This window comes from Myotis brandtii, unplaced genomic scaffold (assembly GCF_000412655.1).
Source record: "Myotis brandtii unplaced genomic scaffold, ASM41265v1 scaffold966, whole genome shotgun sequence".
Classification (NCBI taxonomy): domain Eukaryota; kingdom Metazoa; phylum Chordata; class Mammalia; order Chiroptera; family Vespertilionidae; genus Myotis; species Myotis brandtii.
The window spans coordinates 610,256-622,714 of NW_005372000.1; the positions used below are offsets into that span (position 1 = coordinate 610,256).

At 51.3% G+C, this 12,459-nt stretch overlaps 1 protein-coding gene across 1 annotated transcript in view; it reads left to right on the forward strand.

Moving 5' to 3' along the window:
- Positions 1-12,459, forward strand: part of DNHD1 (dynein heavy chain domain 1) — a 67,312-nt gene that overhangs the window by 43,198 nt on the left and 11,655 nt on the right. Inside the window, 12 exon segments of the mRNA XM_014533319.1 lie at positions 76-1,240; positions 1,243-2,955; positions 3,142-3,331; positions 3,489-3,681; positions 3,898-4,186; positions 6,295-7,894; positions 8,086-8,294; positions 8,507-8,711; positions 8,787-8,889; positions 11,291-11,440; positions 11,693-11,875; positions 12,006-12,437. Coding sequence (XP_014388805.1) covers positions 76-1,240; positions 1,243-2,955; positions 3,142-3,331; positions 3,489-3,681; positions 3,898-4,186; positions 6,295-7,894; positions 8,086-8,294; positions 8,507-8,711; positions 8,787-8,889; positions 11,291-11,440; positions 11,693-11,875; positions 12,006-12,437 — 6,432 coding nt within the window.

A 12,459-nucleotide genomic window follows, 5' to 3' on the forward strand; every position in this document is an offset into this window, starting at 1 on the left:
GAGCAGTGGGGTGCAGAGGTGCGGGGAGGTGCTTCTTCACATCCACCCTCACTTTTCCCCTTTCCCTCACCACAGAACTCCCGTTTCAAGGCCGTAGATGATCAGTACCGGACCCTGATGCAGAACTCTGTGGCTGACCCCCTGGTTCTGTCACTCGTGGTGCCCGGTGCTCAGCGGAACTCTTCCTTCCAAGGCCAGAAGCTGCAACAGATGCTGCAAGCAGGCTCGGTGGAGCTGGAGGGCATCATTACGGCTCTGAAGAGCGTGCTCTATGAGTTCTGTGTTCATTTCCCCCGCCTTTTCTTCCTCAGTGACAGTGAGCTGGTGGACCTGCTGGTCGCCCGACTGGAGCCCGATGAGGCCCAGATATGGGTACGACGCTGTTTTCCTCACGTGCTGGCTGTGAGCTTCCAGGCCAGCCTGACTGGTGAGCACACGGATGCCCCGGAGTCGAAGCCAAGCCTACAGACTCAGGTGGAGGGCTTTGCGGTGCTCGGCGCCGGTGGGGAGAAGGTGAAGCTGCAGCCGCCCCTCCTTCTGCATTCAGATCTCCCCAGGTGGCTGACCTCCCTGGAGAAGGGTCTGCGTGTGGCACTGGTGCATAGGCTGCAGGGCTGTGTGGCTGCCCGTCTGCAGCGCAGTATGGCTCTGACTCCATCCCTAGACAAGGAACTGCCCCAGCAAAGCCAGTTGTCCTCGCAACTGTATGCCCACAACTGGCTGGATTTAGTCAAGGCCTTCCCATGGCAGTGTGTGCTGGTGGCAGAGGAGGTGGTATGGCGGGCCGAGATGGAGGAGGCTCTGCTTGAGGGGCAGACCCTGACCATGGTGCGCAGACATGTGTGCAAGCTGGAGGTATTGGTGCATTTTGTACGGACCCAGAAGGCCTGCCAGGTTGGGCATCCCCTGCCCTCTGTCCGTGAGACCAGCCTGCTCAGTGCCCTAGTGGCCATGGCCGTCACTCACCGGGATATAGCACAGCTGCTGAAGGAGCACAAGGTCAGTGATCTCACAGACTTCCACTGGGCCCGCCAACTCAAGTACCACCTGGGTTCATCTCACATCATCTCCCAAAGCCCCTTACAGAGTCTCAAGACCATTGCATCTACGGACACCTCTCTGTCACCAGCTGCATGCTGGATAGATGTGCTGGGCCGGTCCTTCCTGTACAATTATGAGTACCTGGGTCCCAGGCTGGGGTCTCTGCCCAGCTTGCTGCCTGAATGGCCAGCCCTGGCACTATTGCCCTGGAGGAAGTGGCCTGTGGGACCCTACTGGGCCCTGATGGCATGGGCAAGGCAGCCATGGTGAAGAGCCTGGCACAGGCCCTGGGGCGTCAGCTGGTGATAATGCCCTGCTTGCCTCAGATAGAGGCCCCAAGTCTGAGCAACTACCTGAACGGCGCCCTGCAGGGTGGCGCCTGGCTGCTGCTGGAGGCCGCTCAGCACCTGCCACTCGGCTTGCTCTCTGCCTTGGGCCAGCGCCTGGCTGAGCTGCACGGACTCTATGCCCCGCTGTACCGGCAGGTTTCCCGAAGCACCAGTACCATTGACCCAACCCACCCCCAGCTCCTCGGCAGGGGTTTCTTTGAGAGACACCACGTGGACATGCGCCTTGGCTATGGCTGTCTCCTGACGCTGCGTTCCCTGAGCCCTGCTGTGCCTGCCAACCTGCGCCTGCTGCTGCGTCCTGTGGCACTGACACTGCCCAACCTGCAGCAACTGGCAGAGCTGACTCTGCTGGGCGCAGGGATGCGGGAGGCCTCCCTCCTGGCTACCCGCCTATCCAAATTCTTCTCCCTAGAGCGTGAGCTGGTGTCTGGGCCCCTGTCCTGCCGCTTGCCACTGTTCAAGCGGGTCCTCGCAGACACGATACAGGCTCTAAATGTGGCCAAGGAGGACCCCACATCCCAGCTGTCCCTCGGCCTTGCTGCTGCCCAGGAGAGGGCCCTACTGCGTGCCCTGCTACGCTCACCTCTGTTTAGCATCCTCGATGGGCCCCGCCTTCACCACCTCCGAGAGCTGCTCTGTGGGATCTTCCCCAGGGCCAGGCAAGTGCTGGTGGAGCCTGTGGCCCACGGGCTGAGGAAGCCACTACTGGTGGAGGAATTGCAGCAGGCCGGCCTGCATCCCAGCACTGATATTTTGGGTTCCCTGGAGCAGCTGAGCCAGGCCCTGGGCCACACCTCAGGCATTTTGCTCCTGGGCCCTGCAGGCAGCGGCAAGACCACTTGTTGGCACAGCCTATTTACGATCCAGAATCGGCTGGCGGCCATGGAGGACACCTCAACACAGGGCCGTCTGCCTGTGGAAATTACACACCTGTATCCCAGCGTCCTCAGCCCCGAGGAGTTCCTGGGATGGCAAGAGGGCCCCTGCTGGCACCAAGGCATCCTCCCCAGGCTGCTTCGTGCAACCAGTCAGTGCAAGGCTGTGGACCCAAAGAGCAAGGCCCAGGGATCAGTGGGGACCCAGCACTGGATCATATGTGATGGGGTCTCCAGTGCTGCTTGGCTGGACTCTGTCACTTGCCTCCTGCGTGACCCCCCGCAGCTTATCCTCCCCTGTGGTCAGCAGATAGAACGATCCCCGGATACTTTTTTCCTGATGGAGGTGGGAGATGCCACAGGAATGCCCCCTGCAGTGGTGGGCCGCTGTGCCCTAGTCTGGTGTGGTGGGGAGCAGACGTGGAAGGGGATGCTTAGAGCCCTGATGACAACTCTGCCTCAGGAGTACTGCCTGCAACCCCACACGGTCACCGAACTCAACCACCTGGCTGAAGTGCTGGTGCCAGCAACGTTCCGATTCCTCACCCGCCAGGGTGCCAGCTCCGTGCTGCAGGCACACGGGCAGAAGGCTGTTTGCCCAGGTGTGGCTGAAATCACCACCCTGGCTCGCCTCTTGCGTTGCCTGCTTGACCTCCACCTACACATAGATGAGGAGACACATGTCCCAGGTGAAGGGAAGGGAAAGAGAGGGCTGGCTTGAGATCTCTGAGGCCTGGAGGTTCAATAGCATATGGCTGGAGCCTGGGGGCTAGGGTCTTTGGTGGACTTGGGCTTGGGGACTGAAAGTGAGAAGTAATCGAGCCAACTCTCCTCCCCTGCCCCCACTTCTTACCGGGGTCCTATTCTGGCCACAGTGTCCTTTGCAGAAGACCTCAGTCATAGTGACTCCGGAACCCCGAGCTTCAAGTCCTCGAAAAGCAGCTCTCCTACCCGGGCCCAGGCTGACAGCAGTGATGTGCTTAATAAGCGCAGGGAGCACTTGCTGGTTGTCAACAGCTTTCTCTTTGCCTTGATCTGGGGCTTTGGAGCCCACCTTCCCTCCAGGTATCTACAGGGGTGGGGAGTGGTGGATGCAGAGGGCTGAGGTGGACTGGCCGGTGGGAGTTAAACCCAGGGGATCTCTGTCCGGGAGGGTGGAGTGTGTCACAAATGGCACTGTTGTAACTCTCTGACACTTCTGCCTGTGTGTCTGTCTGAGCAGGCTCTGGCCCGCCTTTGATACCTTCCTGAGGGATTCTACTAGTTACCTCCCCAATTATCCTGAGCCATCGCCCTCAGCCTCGGTGTTTGATCTTCATTTATGCCCGGAAGATGGGACTCTGGTCCCCTTCACTGGGCAATACGTGGGCAGCCGCATCAAGGGATCTCTGGGCACCTTCAGTCCTTCTCCCCAGGTGTGAGGACAGTGGCTGGGGTTGGGGCTCAAGGGGTTCTCCTGGGAGAGTCCACGTTCTAGGCCTATTTATTCCCTTTCTTTGCTATGTTTTCACACTTGCAAGAATACACGAAATATTGTGCAAGTGGAGCTTTAAGACAAGATCCCTAGACCTTTCCTTTCAGCTGGATTACTGTCCGGAGCTGCCACAGTAAGTCCTGCTCCTGTCCTGCAGACTGAACGACTCTTGTATGTGGTGGACCTGCTTCTGACGGAGGGACACCCAGTGCTGCTGGCTGGAGAGGCAGCAACAGGGAAGTCAGCCTTTGTGGAGGTGCTAGTGGAACCACATCACCCTTACATCTACACCCCCATCCACCCTGCCTTCTGTACCACCCACCTTCGCCTTCTGCTGAGCCAAGGGGTCCAGGGCCAAGCACAAGCCAGCCCAAGGTCTGGGCAGCCCCTGAATTCTAAAGGCTCACTCCTCTTCCTGCTGGAGGATCTGCACCTGGCTGCTTCTGGTGAGGAGCTGGGAGGAGAGAAGGGAGGCAATATCTCCAGGAAGCCTGAACCTCCAGGCATAAAAACTGATAAATAGGTCATTGGAATAGAATAGAGATCCAATAAATAAATCCTCGCTTATATTGTCAATTAATTTATGACAAAGGAGGGAAAGATATACAACAGTGTAACAACAGTCTCTTTGATAAGTGGTATTGCCCAAACTGGACAGATACATGCCATAGACAGAAAATATTCATGATACATATATCTGACAAAGAACTTATATTCAAAATATATAAAATAATGTACAACTCAATAAGGAAACAAACTCCATTTTAAAAAAATGTACAAAAGAACAGACACTTCACGAAAGAAAGATATGGCACCAATTAGCACATGAAAAGATTCTCCATGATATTAGGCATCAGTGAACTGCAAATTAAAACCACCATGAGATAGTAGTTCAAACCTACTAGAAAGATTACAATTAGAAAGACTGAGAATAGAAAGTGTTGGGAAATGCAGAGCAACTGAAACTCACACTTTGCTGATGGGACTGTAAAATGATGTAACCACTACGAAAAGAGTGTGGCAGTTCCTTATCAAATTAAATATATACTTATCATGAGACCCAGCAATTCTATTTGTAAGTATTTACCCAAGTGAAATAAAATCATATTTATGTTCTCAAATGTATATGGGAATGTTCATAGCAGCATTATTATCCTGAATAGTCAAAATGCAGAAACCTAAGTGCCCATCAGTGTCTGTCAGTGGATCTACAAATTGTGGTATTTTCAAAGTAGACTACTACTCAGCAACCAAATGGAACAATCTACTGGTACACACAAAACATGAATGAATCTCAGAATCATGCTGAGCGAAAGAAGCCAGAATGGTAAATTGCATATAGTGTATGATTCCCCTTATATGAAGTACTAGAATAGGCAAATTAATCTATAGTGATAGAAATTAGATCAGATAGAAATTCCTGGGACAGTGAAGTGGGGGGATTGACTGCAAGGGGCATGATGGAACTTCTGGGGTGGTGAAAATGTTCTAAATATCATCGGGTTGGTGATTACACAGGTACATACATTTGTCAAAGTTCATTGAATTATACTTTTAAAATACCTACATTTTATTTTATACTAGAGGCCTGTTGCATGAATTTGTGCAAGGGTAGGGTCCCTAGGCCTGGCCGGCAATCAGGGCCAATCAGGGCCTTCCGGCTGCCGGCTGGGGCCTCCCTTTCCCTGCTGCCAGCTGCCAGCCGGGCCTTCCTTCATTCCGCGCCCCCTGGTGGTCAGTACACATCATAGTGAGTGATGGATCTCCTGGTTGAACTCCTGTGGGGACAATTTGCCTATTAGGCTTTTATATCTATACTAGAGGCCCAGTGCATGAAAAATCATGCACTCCGTGGTGGAGAGGGCCTCAGCCCAGCCTGCGCCCTCTTGCAGTCCAGGAGCCCTTGCTCCTTACCACCCGCCTGCTTGCTGCTCCTTACTGCTCAGCATGCTGGTCCTTAGCGCTGCCTCAGAGACAGGAGAGGCTCCTGCCACTGCTGCTGCGCTAGCCTGGCTTCTGGCTGAGCAGCACTCCCCCTGCATTGAGCGTCTGCCCCCTGGTTGTCAGTACACGTCACAGTGATTGGCCATTCGGTCAATTTGCATATTACCCTTTTATTATATAGGGTACCTATATTTTAGTCATATCTTAATAAAGTTGACTTTATGAAAGTGTGCATGTGATATAACTCCACACTCTCTGTGATGACTGCATCCCTCGCCCCCCCCCCCCGCCCACCCCAAATTTGGTCAGATTAGGTTTACAAGCATCTCAGCTTCCAAACTTCCCTATTAATTAACCTTCAGTTAATGAATAATTGGCCATAAAGGTAGGATTGGGGGGAGAAGAGAGAAGAAATTACTCACTTTTAGTGAGAGTGTGTGGGAGAGAGAACCACTTAGACATGACCAAACCCCAACACATCAGATGCACAAAATTCCTTCAGAATCCTATGTGTTCAGAGGTAAATTGAGCGAGGCAGGGATAGAGGAACAGGGTGACACTGCCACGTGGATGCAAGCATGTCCTCACTGTTATTCTTAATGTCCCACAGATCCAGAGAAGAGCTGTCAGCCAGTGTTGGAGACTCTACGCCAGGCCATGAATGGCACTGTGTGTGCCCACAGCACCTTGGAACTGCAGAGACTACAGCCTATAGTCAACTTCCTTGCCACAGCTACAGTGCCAGGCTTCTGTGAGTGCCCACTGTGCCCCCGCCTCTTTCGACTGTTCACAGTGCTGGCCCTGGCCGACATGACCCTGGCCATGCTGCTCAGCAGGCACACACCTATCATCCAGGCCTGGCTTGAACGCTTTCCCTGTGTGGAGCGGGAGGGTGTTCTAGCAAGAGCCCTGATCTGTGCCTCCATGGAGGCCTGGGAGATTGTGAGTAGCTGTTTTTTGCCTTCACCCCTCCACCCACATTACCACTTCTCCCTGCACTCTGTGAGCCAACTACTGGGAAGCCTTCAGCTGGTGTCAACCAGAACGGGCTCCCGAGGTTTTCTGGACTATCCCAACCACCAGGAGCACTTGCGCCGGGTGTCAGGCTTGCGTGGCACCCGCCTGTTGACTATGATGGCCATGCGCAACATGGTGCGCCTTTGGCTGCATGAGGCACAGAGAACCTTCTGTGACCGGCTGGACAGCCCTAGGGAACGTGACTACTGTGCCAAGCTGCTCCTAGAAGTAGCTCAGAGTGTCTTCTGCTGTGGGCCAGCGCCCCAAAGCCTGGACAAGGGCTATAAGGAGAAGGAGGAGTTGGAAGAGGAGGAGAGGGTGCCTGAAGTGGAGTCTGAAGGGGAGTTGGCCCAATGGGAGGACTTAAGCAATAGCGGCAGTGATACAGAAGAAGAAGACACTTATGACCTTTGGGTCACCACGGGCCCACCCTCCAGCGATTCAGGTCATGCATCATCCATAGCCCCAGTAGAGAGGGAGAGCACAGAGAACATAAGTCAAAAGATAAATCAGGAGGAAGGCACAAGGGCCTCCAGTTACAAACTTCAAATAAAGAGATCCAAGAATTCGTGGCAGAAGACATCCCAGTCGGACCTGGACTCACCCATATTGCTACCAGTGCTACTACTCTGTCCCCAGGAAAAGCCCTCAGACCTAATCTTTAGTCAGGAGCTGATACTGGGTTCCAACTCTGAGAGCCCCAACATGTACCTGGAACGGCAGTGGGAGAGCCTGGAGGAGCAGCTGGCCACATCAGCTGCTCAGCTAAAGCTGAGTCCCCACCTTGCCCGGTGCCACTCGATGGCCCAGCATGTGGCCCGCCTGGTCCGGGTGCTGGCCAGGCCCCGGCAGCATGGCCTTCTGCTCTCAGGGGCTCTGGGCACTGGGCGCTGTACTGCCATCATTCTGGCAGCTAACATTTGTCAGGCCCGTATCTTCTATCTGCCATGTCAGCCAGAGAAGGCCATTCTCCAGTGTCTATGGGATGCCAGCTGGCATGCTGGCATGTTAGGTCAGCCAGTGGCCCTCCTGGTGCCCAACGATGTGGATCTTACCACTCTTCATCGTCTGCTGGCCTTGGCAAGCTCAGGCAGTTTCCCTGACCAGTACACAGAGGCACATCTGGAAAACATTGAAGAACATCTCCTCAGAGATGCCAAGCAGACCAACAAGAAAGAAATGCTTTTGCAGAGGTGAGGCCAAGAGCCCCATTCTAGGGGCTTCTCTGCTCTTGCTCCATTCTGGCCAAAAGGCCAAAAAGAAAAGTAGGGGTTGCTGTGAGGGCTCAGAAGATCAGATCTATGGGTTCAAGATTGGGACTGTGGGGCATGCATGGGCAAATAGAGATAAAGGGGAGGACAGTATCTGAGCTCCTGGCCCACAGGTTCTACCAACAAGTGTGCAGCCACCTGCACATGTTCATCCTGATTGGAGATGACCAGGCACACAAACAACTGCCCTCTACCCTTTTCCGGAGACTCCTCCAACTGGCCATCACCAGCATTGACCACTATGAACCCTGGGATCAAGACTCCCTGATCAGTGTGGCTCAGCACCATCTGGACAGTGCTCAGAATCTACCGCTTGGTGATGGTGAGCACTTTCTACCTTTCTGTGCCTCATCTCAACCAGACTGTAGAGGATTATTATCTCTCTCTCTCTCTCTCTCTCTCTCTCTCTCTCTCTCTCACTTAGTGAGTCCCCTTCACCTTTTGTGCCCTCTTTTCTGAGCCAAGAAAAGGTCCCTTTCCTTTCCTATTCCTCTACAAGCTCATTAGCCCAGGCTAAAGTCATGCCTGTTGCAGATACCTTGAAGTACCCAGACCTCCAGGCCTCAATTCCCAGTGTGGCCAAAGCCATGGCTTTCATCCACCTTTCGGCTGCCAGCTACCATGGGCACCTGTGCCCTGAATTGCCACTCGTCACCCCCAAGACCTTCTTAGACTTCCTGGAGACCTTCATGCTGCTGCAACAACAGATGATCCTACAGATGAAGAACAAGGCTCAGCGGTGAGTGGTCCCATTCCCTGCCGTGTACCTCCTTCTGCTCTCTCAAATACACTCACTGGGTCACTGTATCTCCAGGTTCAACAATGCCCTGGGGAATCTGACAACAATATTTGAACAACACAATATCCACATCAACCAGGTCTCCACCTTGAAACAGGAGATGAGAGCGTCCTACAAGGTAAGAGGGAAAAGACTATGGTCCAAAGCAGAAGCCCAAAAGGGGATTTTGGAGGAACCAACCAAACTGAACCTTAGTTCTTATCTCTGGAGAGTCCCCTTTCCCCCATGAGATCTCTCTAAATCCATGCTGCCACCTCCTTTAGAACTTAGACTCAAAACTCCCCATAACACATTTGAGACCTGGCTGATTCTTCTAAACACATGAAACCCAAGTGTAGCTTCTGGTTTCCCCTAGTAGCTTGACTGTGTAAAGTTCAGAATGCTCCCCAAGGTCTCTGTAGATTCCATCAGGAATGGGGCAGGGATTACAGTCTCATGGTCACCTCTCCCTCTGATCCTCCTCTTCTCATGAATGTTCTATCAGTGTCAGATCCCTTGGTCATTTACTCAACAGCCATGATAGTGTGTGCTTCTCTCAATATTCCCCACCCCAGGAAATGGCACCATCATTCATTTAGTCATTTAAGCCAAATCCCAGAAGTTATTCTGGATAACTATATCTCTTTTCTCTCTCATATTCAGTTGTTTCATTTATTCATTACTGTACTCAACAAAAATTAATTGAAGTCCACATTTTTTTGGTCCAGGCATTCATTAATATTTATGTCTATGTCTACATCTACATCTACATCTTATGTTTACATCTAGATGGATGGATAGATAGATAAATAGGTAGATAGATAGATGATAGATAGATAGATAGATAGATAGATAGATAGATAGATAGAATCCTTGCCACAAGTTTCTGAGGTGGCTATTCCCCACCTCCCCCCATTTTACAGATGAGAAAACTGAAATCCAGAGATATTTAGAGTGAGCATTAAATGAGATCTTACATGTAAAGCATTTAAAAGTGCTGGCACATAGTAAGAGTTTCAATAAATGTTAACTACTATTAATATTAGGTTAGATTGCCTCCTAATAAGAAAGATAAGACACTGTCCTTGCTTTTATGGTGCCTAGATTACTGGAAGATATAAATGAGTCCAGGCAATTAAAACAGTGTGTAATGACAGAGTAAGTCCAGGATACTCTGAAGTATCAAGAAAGACTTTCTAAAGAAAGCATAGTGCCACAGTAGGCACTCAAAAACATTCTTTAAATATGTAAACAAATGAATGAAGTACATCAAAGTTGATAGCTAAAGATTAAGTAAGATTTTGCATAAATGGGAGTGGAGAGAAAGAATGTCACAGGCTGAAGCAACAGCATATGCAAAGGCCCAGAGGCAAAAGAATGTGTGCCACATTGGAGGAACTGAAAGTCAGGGATGGCTGGAGAGTAGAGTAATGGGAAAAGAAAAGGAGATGAAGTTGGAAAAATGAGTAGAGGCTTTCTGGTCACAGAGGCATTGTAAACCAAATGAAAGATTGGCAGGTGTGGTAAGGGACATGACGATGATGATATTTGGTTTTTAGAAAACCAATCAGGCTACAGCATGGAAAATGATTAGAGGTGGGGATTAAGAGTAGAAGCCAGTATAGAAGGTCAAAAGTGAAGAGAACATAGGCATAGGTGATGGGTATTGGGGATGGGAGTAGACATGAGAGATGTTAGGAGGTATAATTGAAAGGAAATGCTTTGGGTTTGAGGGGAAGAGAAGAGATGGAGTCAGGGTGGCAATTAGGTTTGGGAAACTTGGGTGTATTTTGCCACAATTCTAAGAAAAAGAACACATGAATGGATGAGTAAGATTGCAAGAGATCTGAGGAAGCCAATATATACATTTTTCGTCATGTGGAGTCTGAGGGGCCTGTGAGACAACGAAGAGGAAATTTCTACTAAGCAGATAGATACAGGGTGAGGGGTTTGGGGAAAAATCTGGCTAGAGATAGAGACTTGGGAGTTGTTAAAATATAAATGGTAATAAAAGCCATGAGATTAGGGAGGGCACATTGAAATGTGGGGTGAGTAGAGAAGGGGCCCTGAAAAAATTGCTGAGGAATATTTAAGGGATGACAGAGGAAAAGACTGAGAAAGAGCAGCCTCAGAAGTTGGAGAAAGCCAAAGGAGAACACGGTATCATGAAACTCAGGGAGAAAAATGTTTCAAGAAGAAGGGAACTGTCTCTGTGACAAATGCCATTAGTGGGTCTAGTAACAGAAAAGGGTAGCATAATGGTCAAACATGTAGGCATTGAGTTCAGATTGCCTGGATCTGTATGGCAGGTCAGGAGAAGCAACCACCAACTTGGGGCTGCATCATTAGATATATAACTCACAGACCAGGAAGTGACAGCTCCAGAGCTCAGTCTATATTAGTGGCTTATTTGGAGTTCAACTTGATCACCCTGACTATTAAGGGAGGAGTATGCTGGAGTTCCAAGCCCATGGAGTCTACCCTAGGGTATTTCCACCTGGTCTAGGGTCTGGAGTTGCAGCCTGGGTCTCTGTTCACAGAAACTCAGCATATTGCGTCATCATCTAGAGCACAGCAAGATCCTACACAAGCGGCAACTAGCCGAGTGTCGGCAGCAGGAGTCCCTCATTAAGAACCTGACCAAGCAGTGGGATGCCCTGCGGGCTCAGCATGAGGCTTTCCTGGAGCAGGTGGGCTCTTTCTGTCGCCTGCCCTGAACTGCTCTTCTCTTGGGAGAGGACAGCTCCTGATAGGATGCCCAGAGGAGAGGATGGGGTGATTTGTCATGGAGTCTCCTGGGGGAGGGGACAACAGTAATAAGATGGCTTGAGGAATGGCCCCTTTATGGGGACTCCTAAGGGGAGACGATCCCTCTTGACAATACCTTGAACAAAGAGGGCATTTTAAGAGCTCACTTCAAGAGTGAATTTGTCCTCATTTAGATGGGCAAGGCATTTCTTGGGCCCCTGAGCCAGCTGAAGGTGACTGATTTTGAGGAGTTACGAAGCTATCGAGCACCGCCAGAATCTGTGGTCCAGGTGACCAATGCACTGTGTGACCTGTTCCACCGTGAAAGAGGCTGGGCCAGTGCCAAGCAGCTGTTAAGCACTGAAGATTTTTATCAGGTAGGGAATGTGGGGCATAATGGATGAGGAGAGCAGAGACGTAAAAGGGACACTTGACAAGGTAAGAATGAGGGAGTAAGGTTCCGAGCATCTATGTCACCCCCATTCCTTTTAACCTAAACTCTCCCAGGAGCTGGTGTTCTTCCCCAAGGAGAAGATGACGGACTCAGAGATAATAAACTTAAGCATTGCCCTAAAGGCTCCAGGTATGAGTGACGCAGCTTTGCGGGCAGTAAGCACACCTGCAGCCAGCCTGGCAGCCTGGCTCTGGGCTGTTCTGCGCTATAGGCTGGCACAACACCGAGGACTGCCCACGGGCCTGCTGCTGCGGCAGGTAGAGGCGACACTGGCTCGGGAGCAGGCCCAACTGGCCCACTACCAGTTCCAGTCTAAGGAGATCCTGGAGCGAAATTTGGCCCTGACTACACAGCTGGAAGGTATCCAGGCTTCCCACGGCCATCTGGTAGAGAGTCTCAATTCGAGTCAGTCTGACCAGTTTCACACGTGGCCCATAAAGGCTGCATTGCTCGCGCCCATGCATTCCTGGACTGCAGAGCTCCAGGTAACCAGCCCCTCCCAGATTT